This window comes from Streptopelia decaocto (genome assembly GCF_964273445.1).
Source record: "Streptopelia decaocto genome assembly, chromosome: 1".
In the NCBI taxonomy this organism is placed as follows: domain Eukaryota; kingdom Metazoa; phylum Chordata; class Aves; order Columbiformes; family Columbidae; genus Streptopelia; species Streptopelia decaocto.
In genome coordinates this window covers 188,859,685-188,886,135 of record NC_138663.1, presented here as the reverse complement: position 1 = coordinate 188,886,135, position 26,451 = coordinate 188,859,685, and the positions used below count along the sequence as shown (strand labels likewise).

Sequence of the window (26,451 nt, the reverse complement as noted above, 5' to 3'; positions counted from 1 at the left end):
GGGGCGGGCTGGCATGGCGGCGGGGACGCGCCGGAAACTGCGCAGCAGCCGGGCGGGCAACAGCGTGGGCCGCGCCTGACACCACCGGCGGCCTCGAGGCAGCGGCCGGCGAGTAACGGCCGGCGGCCGCGCGGCGAGGGCCCGCGCCGGTGCCCGCCGAGCGCACGTGGGGCGGGCGGCGCGGGAAGGCCGCTGAGGGGAGGCGGCCGCTGGGCCGGGGCTGCGTGTGCTTCGCAGGGCGCCGGGGAGCGCGGCGCCGAGGGATCCGACGCACGGCGGCAGCCGGCAGGTGAGAGCGGGGCTCGGGTTGCGCCGCGTGTCGCCGCTCGGGGCCCGGCGGGCCGCGCGGTTATCGCCGGGAGGGGCGGTCCCGGCGTGTGCGGCCCTGGGACGGGCGTGCCTGTGCCCTGGGCTAGGAGGAGCCGTTGCCTTACGGGCTTCTAAATGCCGACTGAGTATTTCATGTCAGTAGCGGTAGGGTTAAGGTGTGGGTTCCCTCTGCGCGGGTAGCGCCGGCTCTAAGCACCATTTAATAAAAGATGGTAAGGTAGTAGTGCATGTGTGTATGTATATGTATTCCCCTTACACAGTTTTCTTACGTTCTGACAACTCCATAAATGCTTTTTTTCTTCCACAGTCTTACGTAGCACATGAAGCACTCTGGATGTGGATTAAAACACAGGAGGCCGTTTAGCCATAGGTTTATCTGAACAGTTGAGCACCGTTAGTTGTTGAAAGAAGGTCAGCAGCCAGCCCTCTTGGCCAGCACAGCCCTGGCAGCGGGTGAGCTGGTGTCCCATGCCTGGGCCCTTCATCTCCTCTGCCTTGGGTCAGACTGAGGCTCTGCCTACGCTGGGTCCCTTCCTCAAATCTTGCATCTCTTAGCTGATGCTATAATAAGCCGCATGAGTTTAGGCTATATTCTTACCACACTAACTGACAATTGTTTTAGAAGGACTGAATGATTTGTCAACAAAACATGTAGTCCTCATCCCTTGTCATGCACACATAAAAGCATTTAATATGAGGAGGTTTAAGAGAAGTTTGACTGTAGAAGAAACTTTTCAAACAGCAGAGCAATAACATTGCACGCTGGTTTATTTTCTAACTAAATCAGTTTTATTTTTATTTGCCTTAGTCTGTGTTGGACTTCTTGCATGTTTGGTTTCACATAAGGGAGATGTGCAGTTCTGCCCAGCACTTAAAGGCTGTGTCTGGGTACTGTTTCACTTAGAGGAACACATTTTGTCAGCAAAATTGTAATTTGTGGGGCAGGGGCACTGTGGTTTGAATATTTGTAGTTATGACCTCAGATAAAGAAAAAAATGATTACTCTGATTTATTCTTGTATAAAGAATGGCTAGGTAACAAATAACACAATGAAAATTTTTCTCACTTTTTTTTTCTCAGACATTTGTTTGTTTGCTTTCATCTTTTCAATATCCCCTTGATGAAGGAAAGAAGACTTGTAAGGTGATTTACAAGAAGGTTGTTTTTAAGTGTCCCTTTAGCCTTTAAACAAAGAAGAGATGTTCACTGTAATGTAATCAGTGTTCTGTTACCTTCTTACTGCAGTTTTTAACTAATTTTTGTTCATAAGGTACTGTTTCACAAGGTACAGCTCACTATTATCAAAAGGTCCAGGTCCCTTTTATCATAGAATCATGCAATGGTTTGGGTTGGAAGGGACCTTTAAAGATAATCTAGTTCCAACCCCCCTGCCATGGGCAGGGACACCTTCCACTAGACCAGGTTGCTCAAAGCCCCGTCCAACCACCTGGCCTTGAATGCTTCCAGAGACAAGGCATCCACAGCCTTTTCCAGTGCCTCACCACCATTATTGTAAATAATTTCTTCCTTACATTCCATATAAACCTGTCCTCTTTACATTTAGAACCGTTGCCCCTTTTCGTGTCATTACACACTCTGATAAAAAGTCTCCATCTTTCTTGTATGCCCCCTTTAAGTATTGAAAGGATGCTATAAAGTCTTTCCAGAGCCTTGTCTTCTCCATGCTGAACAACCCAAACTCTCTCAGCCTTTCTTCGTAAGAGAGGTGTTCTAGCTCTCTGATAATTTTTGTGTCTCTCCTCTGGACCCTCTCCAACAGGTCCATGTCTTTCCTGTGCTGAGGGCTCCAGAGCTGGGTGCAGTACTCCTGGTGGGATCTCACAAGAGCAGAGAAGAATCACCTCCCTTGACCTGCTGGCCACATTTCTTTTGATGTGGCCCAAGATGTGATTTGCATTCTGGGCTGCAAGCACATGTTGTCAGCTTATGTCCAGTTTTCATCCTTCTCTGCAGTGTCGCTCTCAACCCTTTAATCCCCCACCCTGTATTGATACCAGGGATTGCTCCAACCCGTGTGCAGGACCTTGCACTTGGCCTTGTTGAACTTCATGAGGTTCTCATGGGCCCACTCTTCCAGCCTGTCAGGGTCCCTCTGGATGGCATCCCGTCCCTCCAGCACGTCAACTGCACCACTTGTCTTGGTGCCATCTGCAAACCTGCCGAGGGTGCACTCAATCCCGCTACCTATGCCACTAATTAAACAGTACTGATCCCGGTACAGACCACTGAAGGACACCACTCATTACTGTTGTCTACTTGGGACATTGAGCAGTTAACTGCAACTCTTTGGATGCAGCCATCCAGCCAGTTCCTTGGCTATCTAACAGTCCATCCATCACACTCATATCTCTCCGATCCTTCACCTTTTCCTTGTTTTCTGTCTTCTGCCCTGTGAGCTCTGTAGTTCGTGGGACCTTTTCATGGGCAAATTAAATTCACTAGAATAGCAGAAAAACTTGTGCTTTGCTGAGTTTTCTGCTGGTTTGAGGGTTCAGTTAACTTGTGGAAAGTTTGATGAGGATGTGAGCTGTCAGGGAAGATGTGGGGAGAGAAAGAAAAGACAAGAGAGACCTCCTTATTCTGCAGCAGCAAGCCATTAGATCAACTCATTACTCAAGGAAGCATAACCATAGCCTTAATAATTTACACCAGCTCCATAGCACATTTTGCGTTAGATTTTTTTAGTATCCAGGATAAAATAAGAGAAGTAGCATAAACGGTTTAAAACATGATCCAGTAAGCTTGAAAACCCATCCCTGTGTCCTTTCCCATCTGTAGTGCAGATATTACACGTTATTTCAGTACACAGTGCAGCAGTCTTTTAATGGGCTGATTTCTTGACAACTGTTGATCTGATGCCCAATTTTTGTACATTGTGCAAAGATCACTAACGACGTAATCTTACAAATACTGAAATGTACAGGCAGACTGCTAGGTACCACACTGTCTATCTAGTACTGGCAGATGTGTTGTATTTATGTATTTGAAATAAAAGGACAATTAATGTATATTTTTTAATGTTTATTATATTCATAAGTGCAAAAAAAATTTTACTCCAGTACTATAGTACTATTGCTAGCTTATGGTTGAGGAGGTATTGTACATCTCAGAATAGTATTTAAGATTTACAAAGAAGAGCAGAAGTAACAGAGAACATAACTGAGAAAAATACTTGCTTTCTTTTGGGGAGGGATGACAGCAAGAACAGGGACTTGTGAAGAAATACATGTTTTACAGAACCAAGGCATGCTCAAAAAAGAATAACGTGTAGGCTGTTAGTGTTACTAACCCTTTTGAGTGTGTGTTGTATTTAAGTGGTGAGAAATTGCCTAGAGTTCCAGCCATGTTATCATTGTATTTTATTTACTCTGGAGAGCTGAAACTCCTTCAGGCCAAGGAATTGACTAAAAGTCAGTTAGAGACATTTTCCTACTAGCTGTAGCACAGAGGGTAAAGTTATGTGTTTTAGAGTGGTTGATATCTGCACAACTTGCATAAAAAAATCAAGTTCCTGGCTAGACTAAATACGTGATAATAGGGTTGAGTCACAGTGCGACAGTGCTGTCACCACTGTGAAAAACTGGAGATCTTGCCTTTCCTTTATAGTCCAACAAGCTTGTATGCTTTGAGCTAATTAATTAAGTTTTACCTTGAGTGAGCCCAGGACCATGCAGTTTCTTGTACACCTTCCAACTCTACTTTGGAAACTAAACCTGTGCTCTAAAGCATGCGGTTGATATTTTTACGTTCTTACCTTCCATTACAACCATTAGCTTTGTAAGTCAGGGTATGCTGTCTATACATGCTCAGTAATTCTGAAAAGTGCTGCAGAACACATAGAAAATGTCAATAGGACACACCATAATCTCATTTTGTCCCTCTCTTAAATTGCCATTGGGGACGAATTTGAAATTATTTGTTATATTTTCCTACTGAGCTTTTTTTATTCATGCTCTGTTGGTTTTTAGCATCCTATCCCGTGCTACAGAAGGATCTGCCCTTGCCCAGTATTATAAATGGTTTTGGATTGAACTGGTATTTACACAGATCTCCAAGAATGCCTTGGGAAATGTCTTTTTTTTTTTTTGAAAGGAACTTTAATCTGAGTTAGTGCTGTAATGTAAGGAAGAGTTGAAGGGACATCATGGTGTGGGAGGGGATGTTAGTCAGTGGAAGTAATGAAAAGGGAACAGTTGTGGCTGAAGAAAAGATACTATAATACATTGATAACTTTGCAATTCAGCTTAATTTCCTCCTGCATCTTAAAGAGATGTATGTGTTCCAGTTAGTTCCATTTGAAGTCAGCAGAAGCAGGATTGGGTCCCTGTAGTTCTAAACCTCTGTGTTTTTCTGACTGATTCAAGGTGTAGTTAGCCTCAGAGCCAGGGAAGGAATGAACTTAAGGAGCTGCCTTTTGATATGGTTCACACTGAAGCTGGCCTCCACAAATGTGTCTGTGTATATGTGAGAAAGGCAAAACTTGGTCCTGAATTTGAGAAATCATTTGAAATAAGAGTACTCAATGTCATTTGTAAAATATGCAATAGAGTACATAGCAGTGATACTGTGGAAGAGCTTTAGTTTGCTAAGAAGTCTATAACAGAAGCTTCCAAAAAGTGGTAGTAACAGCAGGATGCCCTTCTGTAGTTAAAAACTGTTACATTTGCAGGATAAACTTTTAATAGTCTATTGTGCACTAAATTCATAATTTTGAATGATGCAACAATGGGATTTTCTTGGTTGGTTGTTTCTTTAATGTTCCTCCATAGCCATCTATAACTGTATAAGATCTTATTGCAGACATTTTTAAAGAAGTTTGTTCTTTCTGAGGGTTAGATACAGTAAGCTGAGGTGCCTGGGAAAGACATCTACATTTTTGTAAAGTATAGTGCACTTGGAAAATATGTGAGACCTTGCACAGTGTAAAGAATAAATAAGCTTGCAAATTCAGGGCCTGAAGCTGTTTAATCTTAAAACTTAAAGTTTTGAGTTCATAAAATGAACTAGAAAATAAGTATTTTCAGTTAAGAAAATACTCTTCTGAATTCATTCTCGCAGAAAATACAGGCTGCATTATTGTTGGTATATTTTTTCCCCAAATTTCTCTATTTTTTCTTTAATTGTTTTATTCACTTCTTATTTTTCAGGAGTCTTTGAAAAATCCTTAGTGGTCATGACAGTGTTACAAGTGACATAAATTAGCCAGTGGCTCAGAATGATGGATACCCAGAAGACTACAAATGGTTTGCAAGTGATTGGAGAAGGGACTGGTATAGGGAAATCGACACTCCACATGGTGGGGTATTTGGGAAAAGTCAGTTGAAACTTGTTTTACATGTGTGCAAAGTTCATATTTTTCTCTGCTTTGAGAGATTTTTGATTGGTCTTAATTAAAAAAAAAAATCTCAAAATTATTTTCCACGGAAATCTATAACAATGGCGAAAGATTATTCTAAGTAAATCTGTGCCTACGTTTTTTTTTTTACTGGCACTATTTTTACAACTCTTTACATTCCTATGAAAGTTGATTTGTCTTTCAAAGATCTGAGCTTGTGTTCCCTGGCAATAAGTGCCCTGTGATTTAGTTCAAGTAGAATTAAATGTTGCGTAATTGTGTTGTTAAATATAGCTTATTAAATATTTTAATATTTAAATAAAAAATAAATTTATTTAGAACACTTTACCATACGAATATATATTTTATATTTTTTTTTTTAAATCTATTTTACTTTTTTATATTGTGTTAGATATATTTAGGGGTTGCACATTGGTTTTCTGTCTTGGTATGTATGAATGTCTTACCTTGGGATAATATATGAAATACATAAGTTTATACTGCTTTTTCTTTCTTTTTTGTCTTTTAAGAACTGTAATCCTGTGGAAACAACTGCACATGAGTATTGTCCGGTGTGCAAAAAGAAGGGCGAGATTCAAGTTTTACGAACTTACCGCATTAATTTTCAGGAGTCCATTTTTCTTTGTGAAAATCCTCAGGTATTACACTAATTACCAGGTTTATTTGGCTGTGCAGGGGCCTTTACCTTCAGCGATTACACCTCTTCAGGATTTTGTTGGTAGTAAGCAGACTGTTGAAGTAGGATCCCTTTGAGTCCAGATGCTGGTTGATGTGTGCCTATATGTAAAAAAAAACAAGCAACCTGTAGACAAGCAGTGTTTAGGCATAGCTAGCTACCCTATAGAATAAAAAGAGTTGATTAAAATTAATAGTTTCACTTATGTAACAAGGGAACACAAGCAGTACTAAATAAATCTTTGTACAATCAGAATACAAGGTGAAAATTTGATGATCCTTGTAACTAATACACAACTCTTGCAGGTGAGAGTCTCCCATTTTCTGTTCTTTAAGCCTGGGTAGTGCAAATAGGTTTGTAATTGTATTACAGTTTGTTTGTTTGTTTTTTCACTTTTAAGCTTAACCTTCTCTGAATTTCTCTGCTGGTTGATATTTGAGTCATGATCTTGCTTCCTCTCCCACTGCTCCATGTATGCAGGGAGGGTATAGCAATCCCATATGGATTGCTACCCTTAAATTAGTGACTAGAGACTAGACTAGATAATGGGTCTCTGAGTTGCTTTTCCCATCCCTGCCCACTTCTAAATAATCATAGTATCATTCTGGAGATCGGTAATAGCAGATTTGACTCTACTCTGGTTGCAGAACAGTAAGACCCTACCAACACTTGGTCTAATGCCTCAGGCTGGCCTGAAAGGTACTCTGCCAATTTTGGCATCAGGAATCTCTCAGGCATGAGATGATAACACCAAATCTGTACCCTGAAGGAATAGCTTTATCAGAATAAGAGAAGAGGACTCTCTGTAGCAAAATCAGATTGTTTTCAGGGATTGGAAGCATTTACTGGAAAACTAGTGTTATCGCTACTGATGTATTTACTTCACAATTGCTTATAGGACAGTGGTTGAATAAAACACCCTTCCTATCATATTGAATTTTTGGATTGATTTCATTAAAATATCACTTTACAGAAGTAATACATTCCCTTTTAAGAATATAGTTTGTACTTTCCTTAGCTCTTGTTCACTTGAATGAAATTGCTTTGTAGATTTCACTGTAACTTTCTTTCCTTCAGTGTATCTACCCACTTGGTTATAAACCATTAAACAGCATAATTACTTCTGCGGATCCAGAAAACCATCAAGTTCCATCTACTCATAAGAAAAGGAAATTGTGTGATATCACTGACTTTACTCCTGCTGAATCATATCCGAAAAAAGCAAGAACTAATAATGTGGTAAATACTGAGCACACTATTAATACAGACCCTGTTGTCAAATGCTATCAGAATAGCTTATGTATTCCTAAGTCAAGCCTACAAGATGTGTTACAAAATGACCAGAAAAAAACTATTAACAAGGTGGAGTCCTGCATCCAGAAGGCGGATTTTGAAACAACCACCAACAACTATGAAGAAAGTCCTAAGACTTCTAGACCAAGAACACAACTCTTGCCAAATTCTGAACTTTGCTCAACAACGTCTGAAATTTTGCTCAAAGCTGATAAAGCTTCCACTAATAGCACGGATTTATGGCTTCAGTGGAGAAATGTGCATAATCTTTGTTGGTTAGATTGTGTTTTGTCAGTATTGGTGCACTTAGAAACATTAAAATTTGCTCTAGCAGAAGAGCATAATGGTGGAAAATGTTTACTCCAGAAACTCTTAACAAAATATAATCAAGCAACTGTGCTTCTGAACACCTGTAAAAGGAGTAAAGTAAAAGGTGAGTAAAATTTAAATGCTGTTTCTTCATATTCAGACTGATCTGATCTGCTACAACTATGTGGAATTTAGTACAGTGCACTTAAATATGCCTCTGTTCTATTTCAAGATCACAAAAGAATGAGTTAAGATTAATTACCATGAATTTGCAGAATAGTGTGCTTTATCTAGCAGAATCTGTGTAACCTCTGAAATTGTTTTTCTTGGGGTAAACGTACACCTTTGAATGCATCAAACACTAAGCATCTCTTGAATTTTTTTGTTATATCCTACATAGAGAATTTGTGAATTGATTGTGTAATTGAGCTTTACTTTGTTTTCCTTCCCCTCTGTTTGCTAATGTATTTGGATGCTGTTCTAATTTTAATCTTCAAAATAATTTCTGTTGTGGTTTATATCCTTTTATAAATGGGCATTTGTTTTGTCACACCAAAAACAGTAAAGCTGGGACAAACGTTCTCTTCTGGCTCTGCTGCGCTCATGGAAGGAATGCTTCCCCCGATGTCTGCGGGCTGTGCTGTGGATGACGGTGCTTCCTAACCCCTTTCAGTCAAAATTAGTCAAACATTAACCTGGTTCATGTTGCCTGGAAAGGGTCAGTGGGTACTCCCACCTGCAGTTTAAGAGGTTCGATGACTGTGACCTCCAAGCACAGAGGCAGTGATGGGCAGCTGGGGGCTGCCTTCCAGGCAGCACAGCTGGAGTCTGGGGAGGATGCGTCACTGTCATCTCCTAGAGCGGCTTTTGATTATTTTGTGTGCAGTGGTTTCAGTTTCTTTTCCCTCTGTTGTGCTGTGTTTGCAGAAGAACTCTGGTGTGCAAGAGCCCTTAAATGGGGATGTTAGGTGTTGGAATATAGTGTCGTATAAGTTAAACCTTTTAATTTTGAGGAACTGCTGCAAGACAAATTAGTTTATTTGGGCAGCAGTAGGGAGGGAGGTGGATGAAGAGTATTGTTGTGAAGAAGAGGTGTAGTATTTATTCTGCCCTTCTGTGTAGTTTTTCAGCAGCTTTTATGTACGTTTATTTTAAAAAGCAAAAGCAATAGAGCTGCAAGAAACTTCTTTTTACAGTTTTAAATGCATAATTGTATAAGTAAAAAATAGTTTCAACATCTGTTCTAAATCCTTCATTTAATTTGTGCAGGTGACAATCATGATTGTGTAGTAGAAGTTAGTTCTTGCTTGTGCTTAAAGAATGTTTGTGAATAAACAACGTAACTTGCAAATTTAAAATACATACTAAGATTTGTAAAGTATAATATTTTAAGAAATTATTTTTACTATTTTAAAGGGTGACTTAGGGAATTAGTATTTAATCTGGAACACCACATTTAAATGTTTTATTATTAAATGTATAACATCATTAGAAAGCATGTAAGCCAATTTTTGTGCTTTTGATCTTACTGTTTAGGTTTTAAAATCTACTATTAATCTCTGAATGACCAGGGTTTGTAATATCTGGTTACATTATCCTTAAATGTTGTGACTATCTAGCTCTTGGTACATGCCCTTAGCCATAATTTAAGTGAGGTCAAGTCATTTCTGGTTAGCAGACAGCAGTAAAAATGTAAACTTCTGTAAATTCTTCTCTAATTTTCAAATCAAGTAATACCAAGCATTGCCTATTTTACTGATGGTTTTAGGTGAGTATAGGTCAACACAAAATGTGTTAGTTTGCAGAGGATGAGTGCATGTTAAGAGTACATATGTGTGTGAAAGGGTGAGGGTGTTACACAAATACATGAAGGGTATATGTATTTTTTTCTTTAGATGTTCTTCCAAAAGCAGAATCTCATCTCAATGAAATCAGAAACAGAGTGTTTACACAGCTTCAGCCTCAGCTTAAATGTGAATTGGGTAAGTAGGACAGCCATCTCAGTATTTACTTTCAGGAAACTCTACATGAAAAGCCTTGTATGTCAGTACATAAAAATATATATGTACTTATGCCCACAAGACAGCTAGCAAATGCATTGGTTTTTACTGGAGACATACACATACTTTACAGTGTGGACAGCTGTTTTGTCTGTTGACTGATTTTGAAGCTTTAGAGACCATATTCTTGTCTTCATAACTGTGCTGTGGTCATTAAATTGTCATTGATAACAACCTAATAATATGGATCAATCCCTTTGCTGTGGAGATTAGAAATACAGCCTTGAAGGGATAACTGGAATTAAAATCATAGCAGTAAGCCTGTCTTCTTCCTTTTTGAAGTACTGAAAGCTGATTTCAAATATTCAGTGACTCTTTTTTTTTTCTGCCCCATCTTTGAAGGTAAGGAGGAAAGTCCAGTGTTTGCACTCCCTCTACTCTTAAAACAGGACCAACAAGCTGAGAAACTATTCTTGCATTCATTTTCATGGAAGTTTGAATGTGTATGTTGTGGCTACAAATACCAGGATCGGTGAGATTTTTATTTAAGTAGCTTCTATGTAATTGTTCTATGTTACCTTTTTTAATCTGCATATAATAGTTGATTTTTCTTCCTATGTCCTCGGTTGTACAGCTTCAGCTTGTTACTGAAGTTTTATGTGATCCACTTTTTCAGGCTAGCATTTGCAAATAGTTTACTGCTGTTTAATATCTTGGGAAACCATGTTATCACTTAATTAAGAAAGAAATAATAGGTAACTGTGTGAGTCCCTGGCCATGCTCACTCATATTTTGATGAGAGTATACAGATTGTTGGGGTTCTAAAGAATATATGCCTGGTATACTTTTGCTGTTGAAGAATACTTGTAATCTTCATTTGGATTACAAAGAATCAGCGATTCGCTCACATAATGTATCTATTTTAAAACAGTATTACAGGGAAGTAATTTCTTGAGAATTGATTTAGTTCTCTGTAGCTGCAAGTGTAAGCTAGTCATTCAGGCTTCTTTGAGAGTCAGCAGAAAAAAAGACACCTTCAGAAGACAGCTCATTTTACTTGAAAAATCGCTGTTTCTCTCCACTCTCAGGTTTATATAACAAAATTCTAGATCCCCAAGTGAGATGAGATTGATGCCATCTTACACTGCCAGCTAATGTTTAGTCCTAGTTAACAGGATGTGTTCAAGAGCCATTGTTACATGCTGTGGTTTTACAAAAAAGTTTAAAAATCTAGGCTAGGTTGGATATAAAGGAAGTCCTTGCTGTGGCCAATGAATGAACAAACTATGTTATTTCACTTTAATATCCCGTACATTGTATTTTCATACAATATAACCTCAGTGTAATCTCAACTCTGAATGTACTGGGTTTTGAAAACAACACCTTGTATAATATGGATTCTGAAGTAACTTTTTACCTCTTCCTTCTCTTCCTGGGATTCTGTATCAGCTAGTAAATTATGCAGATCCCGACACAAGCTCTGCATTATGTTGGAAAGGAAAGAGAGAACATGTGAAGGGAGGAAGAGCAAATAATGTGAAAGAGAAGGCCACAGAGCTGCTGGGAACAAATAGTGGCTGATAGTGTTTGGCAGAACTGAATTCAGTGCTGACTTAGATGTAATGCAGTCGTAGGGCAATTCACACAAATGGCACCAATATGAATAGAATTTAGCTTTGTCATAACCTTTTTGTAACTTTTTTTCTCCTGGTAAAGTGTGTCTATTTATTGTTTTCTGATCAGCAACTCAACTTACTCTTTTTGTGTGTGTCCCCAGATTTAGGAAAACACTAACAACATTCACCAATATAATCCCTGATTGGCATCCACTTAATGCTATTCATGTTGGACAGTGCAATAACTGTAGTGATAAATCTCAAAGAAGACAGATGATTTTGGAAAAGTAAGTTTGAATACGTAAACTTGAAAATAAAATACATAAAATTCTGACACTTCATTTATTGAACGTATCACTTTCAAAACCAACTATTATCTTGTGCTTATAGAGATTCTAAACTTTAAACTCTGATGAATACTAACTTTTAAAGATTTTAGATAATTCATAAATGCCGAAATGGCACATAGTGTTTAATAAATGTGAAATATAGAGCAGTGTTTAACATGCTGACCAGCCCATATATTTGAGCCAGGTTGTAAATACCTAGTACCAAGTAGCAAATATAGACAACTGATATCCAGTGTCAGCCTTTCCACAACCCCTGCCGCTGGTGGATAAAACTGTTGTCTGATCATCTGTTTACTGGTTTGGCTTGGGAATGGTGTCCTTTCCTACTGTAGTTATGGCACAGTTGTCTCTTGCTTTTCTCACCTTTTCCCCACTCCCCAAATCCCCTATGTGATGGTGTTTTTTTCCCTTATCTATAACAAAATGGAATATCCAGTTAGGATATTCTTATTCCTTGACAACCGTGCCATCCGAAGAGTCCTGTGTAGAAGTAGAATACTAAGGGCAGGACTACATACTCCTTGTGATGCCTTACTTGTGATTTTTCATTAGGAAACTTTGACACTATTTTGTTGTAATAAACTGATTCTTTGTTTTTTCTTTATTAGAGTACCCTCAATATTAATGTTACATTTCGTAGAAGGCTTGCCACATAACAACCTGAAGAACTATTCATTTCGATTTGAGGAGGACACCTACCAAGTAACAGCTATTGTTCAGTATCAAACAAATAAGAAACACTTCATAACCTGGTCTTTGAATCCCGATGGTAAGAACCATAAATTCTGTTGTAATGCTTCATGAGTCTACGTCAAATACTGTTAATTGGGTTACTGCAATAGTCTCAACAGGCCATATATAATAATATATATAATGACAAGGATTTATTTTGTCTGTGTTCTAAACTTCATATTAAAATTTTGTACATAATTGAGGGAACTTTGTTATTCAGGGTGAAGGTTTCAGTTTGGTGTGACTGATTTGCTCTACATTACACTCACTGGCAGAAGTTATTTGGGTAGAGTTGTTTCCTTTCAAATGTTTATTTTGAAGCCAGTTATTAATCCATTCTTGGCTGGAAGTGAGGGAATATATGGAACTATCAGCATTAGTGAAGTTTCTTTTTGTTTCTGAACTGTACTGCACCTGAGGGGTGGAAGGCACAAACCCATGTTATAAACATTGCTATTGGTTTGATGTTGTACCATTGGTGGGAACTCCATCATCAGAGAAGGTGAAAAGTTGGTATTTTTATTCTCATGGTTCTGTAGAGAGAACGGAGTGCAGTCTTATCAAGTGTTCTGACAACATAAAAGTTGTCTAAATCACACTGCCAGAGTTTAAGAAGAAATAGAAGATGAAGCAGCTGGGAAGCACCAAATTAGGCACATCCTATACATCATATATATCTGTAAAATATTTGCTCATGATCTGTGAACAATTTGCAGCTGAATGAGGCAGGTTATTAAAATGAGCAGCTTCTCTTAAACCCCTCTATTTCCCATCCAGGCAATGAAAAGTCAGGGAAACTTAATTTGAGAGGTGGTTCTTCCCTCAGATGTGTGTGGGTATTTTCAGTCAAGATGTCAGCATCATTAGCTCAGACAGAAAAAAACTTAGCTTTGCTTTTTGTCTGACCTACTCTGACCTGTAATAATATTGCTGCAAATTCTGCTTGTGTGTGATCTTTTTACAATGGAAAGCTCCCCATTTTCTCAGATGTAATAAAGAATGGAGAAAAAACACTCTTTATTTTCTGCCTTTCAGGAGAATGAGTTAATAAAAATATTTGACAAGTGTCCGAGGATAGTGACTTCAGTTTTAAAAGTCTTTGAGTCTCTACACTGGTTGCTATTTATTTTTCAGGAACTTGGCTTGAATGTGATGATTTAAAGGGCCCATATTGCAAGAGACATACAAGATTTGAAGTTCCTCCTTCAGAGATTCATATTGTTATCTGGGAAAAGAAAACATCCCATGTGCCAGAAGAACTGAATTCAGAGTTCCAGAGGAAAAGTACTGAAGATTTTCCTGTTTATAATGTACAGTCAAGTTGCACAGTGTTGCACTGTGGTTTTGATAACACTGTAGACAAAATACCTGCAGAACATCACAAAGAGGATTCTGTGACAACTCCAGATAAGAAACAGCAGCGGAGAGCTGAGGATGAAAGTAGTGTTCGTCATGGTTTAGAAAGTCTGGCGCATGATGATCTTGTAACACTAATGCTTCAAGAAGTTCAGGTTGACTCAGAAGGTAAATCACTGTCGAATGGGCAGATGGTGGGAAATAACCATGTTGACGTGGGTACACCGCAACAGGGGGAGTCGGCTTTTTCACCTAACACTCTGTATACAGGAGAGTTTGCTGGAACTAGTCTAGCTGTGAACAACAATTGCACGTTATATGGAAATTCCAGCATTTGCCTGCCTCTAGAAGAGTTTAACCCAGCAAATATTACTCCTGTGTCACCAGTAGAGAATATTATGCAAAAATCACCTGACTTGAAAGATGCAAGCAAAATTGTAGTTAATTCTCAGGTTGCCAATTCTGCTGCTGCCAATAATTCCTTTAAGCCTTCACGCAAAGACCAAAAAAGAGGATTTGTAGGAAGCTGGGCAAAGAAACTATTAAGCAAGAATACTTCTTTTATGCCTTCAAGTGCCTCAGCTCTCAAGAATGAGAGAAGTTGCAAAACGCCCTCAAGCCAAAAAATAAGTGAAGTGCAGTTGCCAGTTAAGGGAGCAAGTAACTTTGGTGGATTTCAAAGCAGAGCTACAAACAAAACCACTGAGACCCTGAAGTCAGTGGTTCTTCAGAGTAATCATACTCATCCTTTATCAAATTTCAAAGGATTTTCCCAAAGCACTTGTCTTGCAAGAGCAAATCATACCACTATTGAAGGTTCAACTTGGAATAAGTCAGGAAGTGTGTTGGGTGCCTCAGGTAAAGTGACTCAGTTCCATTCACTTAGCTGTAACTCTGGGAAGGCAGAGGAGTCAGATAGTGAGAAAACAAAAAAACTTCGCCTAAAATTGTTAAAAAAGCTTCATGCTAAAAAGAAGAAGTTGGCTTCGCTGGATAGGCTCGCAATGGAACAGATGAAACACGAAGAACCTGTGAGTGGAGATGTACGCACCCCATCACAGACTGACTCTCCCAATGATAGTGCATTATTGCAGAGCTTTTTAAGGGAACTCCAGTATCAGATTGATGCTGCAGATAATGAATCTAGATTTAATGCAAGCTCTGTATCAGGGTGCCATCATAACAATGATGAAATACTGGCAGAATTACTGTCCCCTACTTCAACTGTTGGTTCCTTAGAGGCTCCAAAAACTGAAGATGAATGTATGTATATGGAAATGGTGAATAGCAGTGTTGCAACAACAGCATCTGATGAGAAGACCAGTGTGCCACAGGCAGCAATGACAAGTGAGGACCATAATTATTATAGTCCTGTAAAGGACAGTAATCCAGAACTTCATAAAGAAAGCAAACCCAGTGCAAAGAAACTTGGTTTTGAAAGTCCTACAAGGGAAGATATCCTTGAAGACCTGTTCTCCATTTCAGCACCAAGCTCAGTGGCAGGTGACATAGATTTACCTCATTTTGATGAAACTCTGTTTGAAACTTGGTAAATATTTGGTTTCTTCATTTTAAGTATTTTTCAATATTATGTATATTTTGAAACAAAGCACTATTAAACTATGTTTTTTAACTAATTTAATTGCACACTGGCTGTACTTGAACAATTTACATTTGAGGTATTTTTTTGTTAAAATTTTACTGTAGCAGACAAATAAGGTTTTAATGCAATTCATTTTTTCTGAGAAATAGTTATTTTAGCTGCCAGATATGATGATGTTTTTTAATAAAAGTTCCTGTGAGTCTTAATGTTTGCTGCTTTTAATATGGAAAATTTATCCATATTCTACTGAGTTTGAGAAATAAGAAACTTCAGTAGTCTTGATGATGTAACGGTGTAAGAAATATCATTTAGGTAGCAGTGATTTATTTTACATGATCACCCAGCTCCTGAGGTATTTTTGTCTCACACTGTAAAAAAAAAGTATCTTCTGTAACCAGGGTTGTTTTCATCCTTTGATACAAAGATGATTTGCAACATGAAATTCAAGGTTGGTATTCTGTTAGGAACTCTACTCTTTTCACAATTACTGTTCAATAATCTCACCCTGATGTCTACACCCCTTGGATACAAGGGAGAATGGATACATGGTAGAAATTTTCCTGTTTGAAGTTATGGTACCTACTGAGTTTTCATCCTGGGTAACTAAAAACATCATTTGGTAGCATATTCTTCTGAGCCAGGTTATTTTTTCTAAGTAAAATTAATAAGGTTTCGGCCAGAGTTTGCAGCACTAAGAAAGAATATCAGATGTAACTTTTAGTTACTTAGAGCTGCAAATTCGGTAATAAAAGAATTAAAAGTTAACTGTAAGTTAGCACCCATTTCTGTTGTCACTAGGAATTTTTTTCTGTCTGGAGCACTGTACGCCTCTCTGTATGTGAGAGTGCCATGGAGAGCAAGGTCAACAGGAAGAAAGTAATGGAAAAGGTGGCAAGACAGCAGTAAGCAAGCAGAGGGTGCTTCTGGAGTTGTAGAGTTCTCATTCTGCTTGATGAGTGTCTTCTAAATTCATAGACACAAAGGTGAGAGTATGATATGCTAAGTTAGATTAGCTGTACATATTTATTGTGCTCAGAAATAACAAGGATTTTATTAGCATGGATTTTTTCAGCTACTTTTAGAGGTATCCTGCATTTTTTCATTTTTTCATTGTTTTAGATCCCAGGTTCAAAACAAGTCCTCAGTCTTACTCTTCTAATAGGTGGAGTTGAACATAATTGTTGTTACAAAGCATGGCTCCAGATTTAAATGGTCTTGGATTGCTTGAACCAGGTTCAAAAAGTGTTTGAAAAACTGTCAGTGGCACTGAACTTGCCTTGCCACGCTATTTCTGTTGCAATTATGTACATGTTTATCAAACTGGTACTTCAGACAATGAATGGTTTCATTCTTGAAATATAAGTCTTTGTAAAGAACTTGAACTCCTTCTTTGTTTTAAATGCTGTAATTGGTTATGTTACAACAGAAAAAAAATCAATGGATTCTGAATGCAAAGTGCCAGTGTACTGCTGGTGAAATGTTTGCCTGTTTGTGAATTCCCTTATTAAAAAAGAAAATGCTGACCAAAATTGTAGTTTGATTTATCAGTGAATAAGTGCCTTCGCAAGCCTTGAGGGGGATGACAGGATTTTCCTGTGGAGTTTTCCAGGCAGTGGTTTCTACGTATGAAAACCACTAAGAAGCGGTGTGTCTCACTGCCCCGACTGCTCGGTGTAGAGGTGTCCCTGACTGGGGGGAGCTGCCTGTAAGTGTTGGTTCCATGCATCTGTGACCGGCTGGATCACAGCTGCTAGTGGCTGTGAAGCGGGAACTCCTTCACCGCTGGCTTGAGATGTGGCATAGACCCAGGGGTGAGCGAAGCAGCGAGCCGGGGGTTGGAGTGATGCAGAATGCGTAGGGCAACATGAGGAACAGACCCCACTAGGAGATGAGAAAGTCCTGGTGGTAAGGATTGTGGTAAGGTTAGTAGCAGAGAAGGGTGCAGGGGAACATCTACTGTGCGCGTATGCCTGGAGAGAAGCACAAATCTCTGGTCGCCACTGGCAGCACCTCCACAAACCGATGGCGGGAGTCCTCGCTCTGCGACTGCACGACATACAGTATGGGTACACAGGAGTATAGAAGCTCCGAGAGCAAATAAATAGCACTTGAGATTAAAGTAAGTAGGAAACTGGATCTGTTAGTGCTGCAAGTTCTTTGCTGCCTCTTTTCTGAAATAGTTAACTGAAGATGATGCTGTGCAGATTTGTCTGTTTCTATAAATGTTTTACTGCCTGTGATCCTGTGCAAGTGAAATTTCAGCTGAGATTGAATGAAAACACCTTGACCAAAGAAACCATTTGGGATTTGGAGGTTACTGGACTCTTGGTTTTGAGACTAGTTTTAAAATGCAGGCTGGATGATAAGATTTTAACTTGCCATAAAGCGAAGACAAAGCTTCAGTTTTCTGTCAATTAGAAATACACCAGGTGGGCGTATAGCAAATATGATTAGCGAGCAGAAGTTAGTCACTGTATTTTGGAGGTTTATCAGTTTTATAGGATGAATTTAAAAAAATCTCATGGCTTTGTGGACTTTGAAGGGATTATATTTCATATGTTTCTTCACCTCTTGCATCACCATGATCTTATCAGTCTGTGTCTTCTGACTTGGGAAAGGCACAACTGTGGCACTTAGAGATCTACAGCTTTGGAGTTCAGGGTCAACTCTGTGGTGGAAGCAGCACTGTGATTTGGGTCTTACTACTTCATGTTACATTCAAACACTTTTATTAAAAATAAATGGCTGCCTTCTTTCATTCAGCCTGCAATCAACCAGTCCATCTGCAAAGAAGCTGCCTGGATGGGTTTTTAGCTGTGCTCTAGAAATCCATTGTGGTGCTGATTACAAATCTGATTTTGACCTTGATGTTTTTCACGGCTGGCTATTGCTATTTATTCTTCTTCCAGCATTGTTTTTTTGCTTGAAATAATTATTCCCTTCCTGACCATGTATCGATGACTGTTATTGTGTCTTGTGTATGTTCCTTTTGCAAAGCTAAATGGCTGCTGTTGTCCACATGAGCCGCTTCATGCTCAGAGCAGAGCACGTTACCTTCCAAGCAGATTATGCAGCTCTAAGTGTGTGCTGTGCTTTGAAGTCCACCAGGATTCAGTCTCGAGTGGAAGAGCTTACAGTCTAAGCAAGTGTAGACCAAAGACAGCACGCAGACAGAGCAAGGGAGAGAATAAGGTTGGCAGGATGGTAAGGCTGATGAAGTTTGCAGCACGCTTAGTTTTGCACCACCACGCAAGAGCACAGTCTGGTTGTTCACAAGAGAGCTGCTGAAGCTGCCCAGCACAGCAGAGCGTGGTGGGACCACAGGGCATGGGAAGGACAGCGAATGGTGGGAAAGGAGTGTAAAGAAGTAGGCCTGGCCTACTGGCCGACGCCTCCAGCTTACATCTTCTAGAAACAGGCTGAAGAAACCCTCAGATGTTTCTCTCCAGGCTTGAGTCTCTATTACTCTTTCAGGTAAATAACTATTTAAAGGGGCTTCTGTAATGCCGAAGGCCAGATTTGGACTAGCCGTGATCCTGCCCCCAAATTTCCTATTTAGAAACAGGACGGGTAGGCAGCACAATCAAATAACCAGTGGCAATACTCCAGGAAGCCTGCCACACAAGTATTATACCTGGCAAGGAGACATCTCCCATTTCATCTTTAGAAAAATGAACTTTGGTCCTGGTTACTGGTCCTGTTGCAGAACCTGCCAATGCAAATGCCAGAGATGGGGAGCTGAAGAGTAGGAGAGCCCCAACTTTATATCTGCTTGTTAGTGGACTGGGTGGTCAACATCTTCAGTTTAGAGAGGGGGTGGCTGTGGCAGAATGCAACCCCCCCTCTCCCCCTCCCTCCTTCAGTATGGAAGGAGTGGGCACATCTCCCTCTCTCTCTGCTACTTGAGGCTAACAGCTTCTTTTGTTTGGCCCCAGGGCACCCTGGCCAGGGCCATTAGGAGAAGGGAGTGCCGAGGCGCCAGTGAGCCGCCCAGCGTGGGGGATGTTTGGAGGCTTCAGGGGCACTCACAGCCAATGTGGGGGTGCAGAGAAGCTTCTAGAGTGCCTACAGTCAGATCTGATCAGATAAAAAAGGGGTTCTTGTCGAGACTCGGCCCATTGTGTCACGGGTCTCTCGGAGTACGAGCTTGGCCACTGCCGCCAGGAGCCACGGCCCACTCTGCTCCCCGGGATGGGGACTCCGCTTGCCTCGCCGCCACGGGTGTGAGTAAAACTTCTCGCAGGATTGCGAGTATATTTATACTTTTCGTGCACATATGCACGTGTAACTTTCCGTGCTCAATATTAGCACGTGTAAAATTAATTCTCGCAGAATCACGGGTGTATTTTCCTTCCGTGCATATATGCACGTGTAACTTTCCGTGCACATTTGCACGTGTACTTTAAATTATTTCCTCGCACAATCGCGAGTGGCCGCTGAGAGCCCCTCGCACAATCGTGAGTGTATTTTCCTTCCGTGCACACTTGCACACGTAACTTTCCGTGCTCAATACGAGCACATGTATAAATTATTTCCTCGCACAATCGCGACTGTATTTTCCTCCTGTGCTTCCACATAAGCACGTGTAGGATTCCGTGCACACTTGCACGTGTAAGTAAATTTACCCTCGCAGGATTGCGAGTGTATTATAAATTTACCCTCGCGGAATCGCAAGTGTACACTTCCCGTACTCACTACGAGTACGTGTATCTCTTTAAAAATAATCCCGCACCGTGTTTGGGCAAGTGTGTACTTCTCCGGGACTCAGGGCCGGCTCCGGCATTGTTTTGAGTGAAGCCACGTGCATGCACACTGTGGACCGCCTGTTGTATTAGTTGCTGCCCCTTAATAATTTTCCTCAACTGATATCCGAACCTTTATTTAAGTCACTTTTGGAGTGCTAAAACCCTGTTTCTCACTGGTTTAATAAAAGTTGTTTTGGACTCTGTTGTCCCTTAAATTAACCTCGGGGTGCCTCCGTGACAGTGGCCCATAATTTTTATGTATGAAATACCTATTTGAGCCTTTAAGCAGTGTTTTACAGTTCTTCCATACAGTAACTCTACCATTGGTGTAGTTTTTTCTGTTTTTCTGTACCCATATTTTCCCTGGCTTGCTCTTTCTATTGTTGTAGCAGAGCAAGATATTGAAGTAATGGGGAAAGCTGTGACAAATAATTTGTGCATTGGCATTTCCTGAGATACCATTTTGAATTATTTCAATGAGTGTCCATCTCTTTTTCATTCCCTCCACCTTCAAGCCCGGGAAGATGAGATTTTTAGATGCTTTGTGCCACAGCACCATAATTATCATTACCTGGCATTATCTCCAGTCAAAACTTCAGCAGGTCTTGGGCGAACTAACCAAACATTTTCTCCAACTACTGCCGTTCAGGAGCAAGCAGTGACAACACTGTCACTTCTTTGTGCAATGGAACTATTTTTAAAGGTTTTGTTCCTGTTCAGACCATTTCAGCTGAGAGTCACTTCTCCTCCGTTACGTTGTCCTTTCGAGTGGATGAGGGAAAAGTCTGTTTGCAAAGGGGAAGCTTGTGCGGGAGAATGAAACAAATCTCCTAAATAACACCCGCAGCCCTGCCCTTCCCCCACGCAGTGCGGCCCCCGCCCAGGGGCAGGTCGCCATCCCCCTCCGCCGAGCGCGCTCTGGTCCCGCCTCACCAGCACGGGCGGGTTTTAAAGAAGGAACCAGGAACACTGGCCTACGCAGCGACACGGGAAGGAAAAAGCATGGTGTTTCCGCCCGGTTTCGAACCGGGGACCTTTCGCGTGTTAGGCGAACGTGATAACCACTACACTACGGAAACTCCCCCATGTGTGCTTTGCTTCTGCAGCCGCTCTTGAGCGACCACATGGAGAATGGCGGCACGAATTAGTGTGGTTCCGCCCCCCACCGGAGCTCACTATTAGTTGAGGCTCTTCAGGGGGCAGAACGAGAGTCTGCGGCCGCTCCCAGCGGCATAAAGTCGGCGCAGGCTGGCTACCACCGCCGTGAAACCCTTCCCGCAGGCGAGGAAAAAGTCCACAGCTCCACAAAAAGTTGCGTTGCGTCCCTGGGTGGGCTCGAACCACCAACCTTTCGGTTAACAGCCGAACGCGCTAACCGATTGCGCCACAGAGACGCGCTGACGCCACTTTTTCTCGAGCCGCCACTGATCCTCGGGTGCGCGGCCCCGCGGGGAGCGGGGTCTCTGTGCCACCCGCGGGGAGAGCGGTCCCGGGACAGCTGCGCTTTGGCCTCCTGCCGCCTCCACTGCAGCGCTTTGGGTTAGTGGTGGTGGGTCGAGTGTTTGTTATGATAACAAACACCTGGTGTCTCTTCACCTTTTTCATCTACAGAATATTCCTTTTCTTTTATTTCCCCCCCTGTTGTTTTCGTGGCCTTTCCCAAAGGAGCAAAGAAGAGGCAAACAGTAGACAAGCAGGAAAAAAACAGGGTTTAAAGTTTTGTCTGTTGACAGGACAGCTGGGGGTGGGGGGCTGACAGCTTCTTTCAGAGACTGGCCAGCCCACGAGCAAAAGCTCTCTGAGAATGTGCTGAGGACAAGGAAGACAAGAAAGAACATCCGCCTATTACTTCATACACAGCCAAAGTATCCAACATCTTTTCTTCTTGTAATTTCAGTACTAAAAGGACTCATAGAGACCAAAGACTTGAGGAACAGAAGACAAAATTCATCCCACACCACTTAAAGACCTGTGATAATTATTTGTAAGGGTTAATGGAAAGTGGAAATACTGACAGAAATTAGTCAGGGAAAAAGAAACTACCTGAAGGGGAACGGAAAGGAAACTGCTGCCCAGGCAGCTTCACTTCAGCTCTAAAAGATCTATAAAATGAATTATTAAACAACCAATTTGCAGCCACATTAAAGGTAATAAGGTGATAACAACAGTTAACATGAGTCGTTTAAACCAAATGATGCTCAAGCAGTGTAATTTGCCTTCAGGAATCCCAGGTCCCCAAGACCAAGGGGAAAGACTAGGGAAAGGAAGACTTGGTGGATGATGATCAGGTCAGGGAATAGTTAAACAACCTGGACACGCATAAGTCCTTGGTCCCTGATGGCATGTACCCACAAGTGCTGAGGGATCTGGCAGATGTCATTGCAAGACCACTCTTGATCATCTTTGATTGATCATGGCAACTAGGAGAAGTGCCCAAGGACTGGAGGAAAGCACATGTCACCCCAATCTTCAAAAAGGGCAAGAAGGATGACCTAGGGAACTACAGGCCTGTCAGCTTCACCTCAGTCCCTGGAAACAGCCTCCAGGCACATGAAGGGCAAACAAATCATCAGGAGTAGGCAGCATTGCTTCACCAAGGGAAAGTCATGCTTGACCAACTCAATAAACTTCCATGGTGAAGTGACAGGCCTGGTAGATGAGGAGAGAGCAGAGGATATTGTCTACCTGGACTTCAGTAAGGCTTTTGACATTGTCTCCCATAAGGTCCTCACAGAGAAGCTGTTCATGTACAGGTTGGATGAGCAGACAGGTGGATTGAAAGCTGGCTGAATGGCCAGAAGCAGAAGCTGGTGATCAGTGGCATGGAGTCTGGTTTGAGGCCAGTAACTAGTGGTGTATCTCAGGGATTAATATTGGGTCAATTCCTGTTTAAAATCTTCATTAAATATCTGGATGATGGGGCAGAGCATACCCTTAGCAAGTTTGCAGACAACACTGAGCTCAGAGGAATAGCTCATATGCCAGAGGGTCAAGCTGCCATCCAGAGGAACTTCAACAGCCTGAAGGAATGGTCTGACAGGTCAACAAGGAAAAGTGCTAAGTCCTGCACCTGAAGAGGAACAGCTACATGCACCAATGTATGCTGGGAGATGCCTAGGTGGAAAGCAGCTTGGCCAAAAAGGACCTGGAGGTCCTGATGGACACCATGTTAAACATGAGCCAACAATGTGTCTTTGCAGCAAGGGTGACAAATGGCATCCTGGCTGCAGTGGGAGAAGTGTTGCCAGCAGGTCAAGGGAGGTGATGGTTCCCTTCTACTCAGCACTCAGACAGGTCAGGCCACACCTGGAGTGTTGGTCCAGTTCCAGGGTTCCCAGCACAAGGAAGTCAGGGACATACTAGAGAGAGTCCACTGAAGGGCCACAAAGATGATTAAGAGACTGACACATCTATCCTGTGAGGAAAGGCTGAGAGAGCTGGGACTGTTCAGCCTGGAGAAGAGAAGGCTCAGGTGGATCCTACCAATTAGTATAAATACCTGGAGGGAGGGTGCAATGGGGATGGTTTCAGGCTCTCTTCACTGGGGCCCAATGACAGGACCAGAGGCAATGGGCACAAGCTGAGACACAGGAGGTTCATCGAGAAACACTTTTTGACTGTGAGGGTGACCAAGCACTGGTATATGTTGCCCAGGGAAGTTTTGTAGTCTCCATCCTTGGAAAAGTTCAAAAGCAATCTGGTCCTGGGCAACCAGCTGTAGGTGGCACTACTTGAGTGTTGGACCAGATGACCTACCAACTTGCCTTCCAACCTCAACCCCTTGTGATTCTGTGTATTTCCTCCTGTCACAGGGTGGCTGGTTGCTGGAAGGGGAGAGGGTTGTGGATGTTGTCTGCCTAGGCTCTAGTAAAGCCTTTGGCACTGTTTGCTACAGCATTCTCCCAGAGAAACAGACTCCTCATGGCTTGGATGGACATATTCTTTGCTGGGTAAAAAACTGGCTGGATGGCCAGGTCCAAAGAGTTGTGGTGAATGTAGTTAAATCCAGTTGGTGGCCAGTCACAGGTGGTGTTCCCCAAGGCTCAGTATTGGGGCCAGTTCTGTTTAATCTCTTTATCAATGATCTGGATGAGGGGATTGAGTGCACCCTTAGTAAGTTTGCAGATGACACCAAGCTGGATGGGAGTATTGATCTGCTGGAGGGTAGGATGGCCATACAGAGGGATCTGGACCAGCTGGATTATTGGGCTGAGGCCAATTGTATGAGGTTCAACAAGGGCAAGAGCCGGGTCCTGCACTTGGGTCACAACAACCCCAGGCAGGGCTACAGGCTCGGGGAAGAGTGGCTGGAAAGCTGCCTGGCAGAGAGGGATCTGGGGGTGTTGATTGACAGCTGGCTGAATATGAGCCAGCTGTGTGCCCAGGTGGCCAAAAAGGGCAACAGCATCCTGGCTTGTATCAGGAGTGGTGTGGCCAGCAGGACCAGGGAAGTGATTGTGCCGCTGTACTTGACACTGGCGATGCCCCGCCTTGAATCCTGTGTTCAGTTTTTGGCCCCTCATCATAAGAAGGACATTGAAATACTAGCGAGAGTGCAGAGAAGGGCAACAAAGCTGGTGAGGGGCCTGGAGCACAAGTCTGATGAGGAGCAGCTGAGGGAACTGGGGCTGTTTAGCTGGGAGAAAAGGAGGCTGAGGGGAGACCTTATCGCTGTCTGCAACTACCTGAAAGGAGGTTGTAGCATGGAGGGTGTTTGTCTCTTCTCCCAAGTAACAAATGGTGGGACAAGAGGAAATGGCTTCAAGTTGTGCCTGGGCAGGTTTAGATTGGATATTAGAAAAAATTTCTTCACGGAAAGGGTTGTCAGGCACTGGAACAGGCTGCCCAGGGAAGTGGTGGAGTCACCATCCCTGCAGGTGTTTAAAAGGCATTTAGATGAGGTTCTTAGGGACATGGTGTCACAGAGGCACCCCGAGGTTAGTTTAAGGGGCAAGAGGGTCCAAAACAACTTTTATTAAACTGGTGAGAAACAGGGTTTTAGCACTCCAAAAGTGACTTGAATACAGATTCAGATATCAGTTGAGGAAAATTATTAAGGGGCAGCAAGTAATAATTCAGGAGGTCCACAGTGTGCGTGCACATGGCTTCACCCAAAACAATGCCGGAGCCGGCCCTGAGTCCGGGAGGAGTACACACTTGCCTGAACACAGTGTGGGATTATTTTAAAGAGATACACGTACTTGTGTTGAGTACGGGAAGCGTACACTCACGATTCTGCAAGGGTAAATTTATAATACACTTGCAATCCTGTGAGGAGAAATACATGTGCAAATGTGCACGGAAAGTTACACGTGCTTATGTGAAAGCATGGGAGGAAAATACACTCACGATTCTGCAAGGATTAATTTATACACGTGCTCGTGTTGAGCACAGAAAGTACGCATGCAAATGTGCATGGAAAGTAAATACACTCGCAATTCTGCAAGGGTTAATTTTACACGTGCTTGTATTAAGCACGGAAAGTACGCATGCAAATGTGCACGGAAAGTTACACGTGCTTATGTGGAAGCATGGGAGGAAAATACACCCGTGATTATGCGAGGATTAATTTTACACGTGCTCATATTGAGCACAGAAAGTACACGTGCATACGTGCACGGAAAGTAAATACACTTGCAGTCCTGCAAGGAGAAATGTTACTCACACCCGTGGCGGCACGGCAAGCGGAGTCTCCATCCCGCGGAGGGGGGCTCTTGGCGGCAGCATCTTGCTCCTGCTCCAAGAGATCCACAACAAGGGGCAGAGTCTTGACGAGAGTCCCGTTTTTTATAGGCTGATCAGATCTGACTGTAGGCATTCCAGAAGCTTCTCTGCACCCCCACCCTGGCTGTGGGTGCCCCTGAAGCCTCCAAACATCCCCCCCCACTGCCCGCGGGTGCCCAGTGGCTCACTGGCGCTTGGGGACTCCCTTCTCCTAACGACCCTGGCCAGGGTGCTCTGGAGCCAAACAAAAGAAGCTGTTAGCCTCAGAGAAGGAGATGTGTCTACTCCTTCCATGATGAAGGAGGGAGGGGGAGAGAGGGGGGTTTGCATCCTGCCACAC

The 26,451-nt window shown here is 42.2% G+C and overlaps 1 protein-coding gene across 5 annotated transcripts; it reads left to right on the top strand.

The window, feature by feature from the left end:
• Nucleotides 1-19: 19 nt before the first annotated feature.
• On the top strand, nt 20-17,173 carry USPL1 (ubiquitin specific peptidase like 1). 5 transcript variants are annotated; one of them, XM_082075961.1, is made up of 10 exons: nt 20-289; nt 1,411-1,473; nt 5,499-5,594; nt 6,217-6,345; nt 7,461-8,109; nt 9,881-9,967; nt 10,388-10,517; nt 11,763-11,888; nt 12,560-12,720; nt 13,818-17,173. In XM_082075961.1, exons 3-10 carry the CDS (start codon nt 5,592-5,594, stop codon nt 15,590-15,592), a joined length of 3,060 nt encoding a protein of 1,019 aa, XP_081932087.1. In that variant the 5' UTR covers nt 20-289; nt 1,411-1,473; nt 5,499-5,591; the 3' UTR covers nt 15,593-17,173. The 5 variants fall into 5 exon arrangements, with proteins under 5 accessions (XP_081932087.1, XP_081932085.1, XP_081932084.1 ...); XM_082075959.1 differs by having other exon boundaries at nt 5,499-5,665; XM_082075958.1 differs by lacking the exon at nt 1,411-1,473 and having other exon boundaries at nt 5,499-5,665.
• Nucleotides 17,174-26,451: the final 9,278 nt, after the last annotated feature.

Coding starts and splice junctions, on each gene's coding strand:
- USPL1 (XM_082075958.1), top strand. CDS start 5,567: ATGATGGATACCCAGAAGACTACAAATGGTTTGCAAGTGATTGGAGAA. Junction 10,518..11,762: donor GGCTACAAATACCAGGATCG/GTGAGATTTTTA, acceptor GTGTGTCCCCAG/ATTTAGGAAAACACTAACAA. Junction 12,721..13,817: donor CTGGTCTTTGAATCCCGATG/GTAAGAACCATA, acceptor TTTATTTTTCAG/GAACTTGGCTTGAATGTGAT.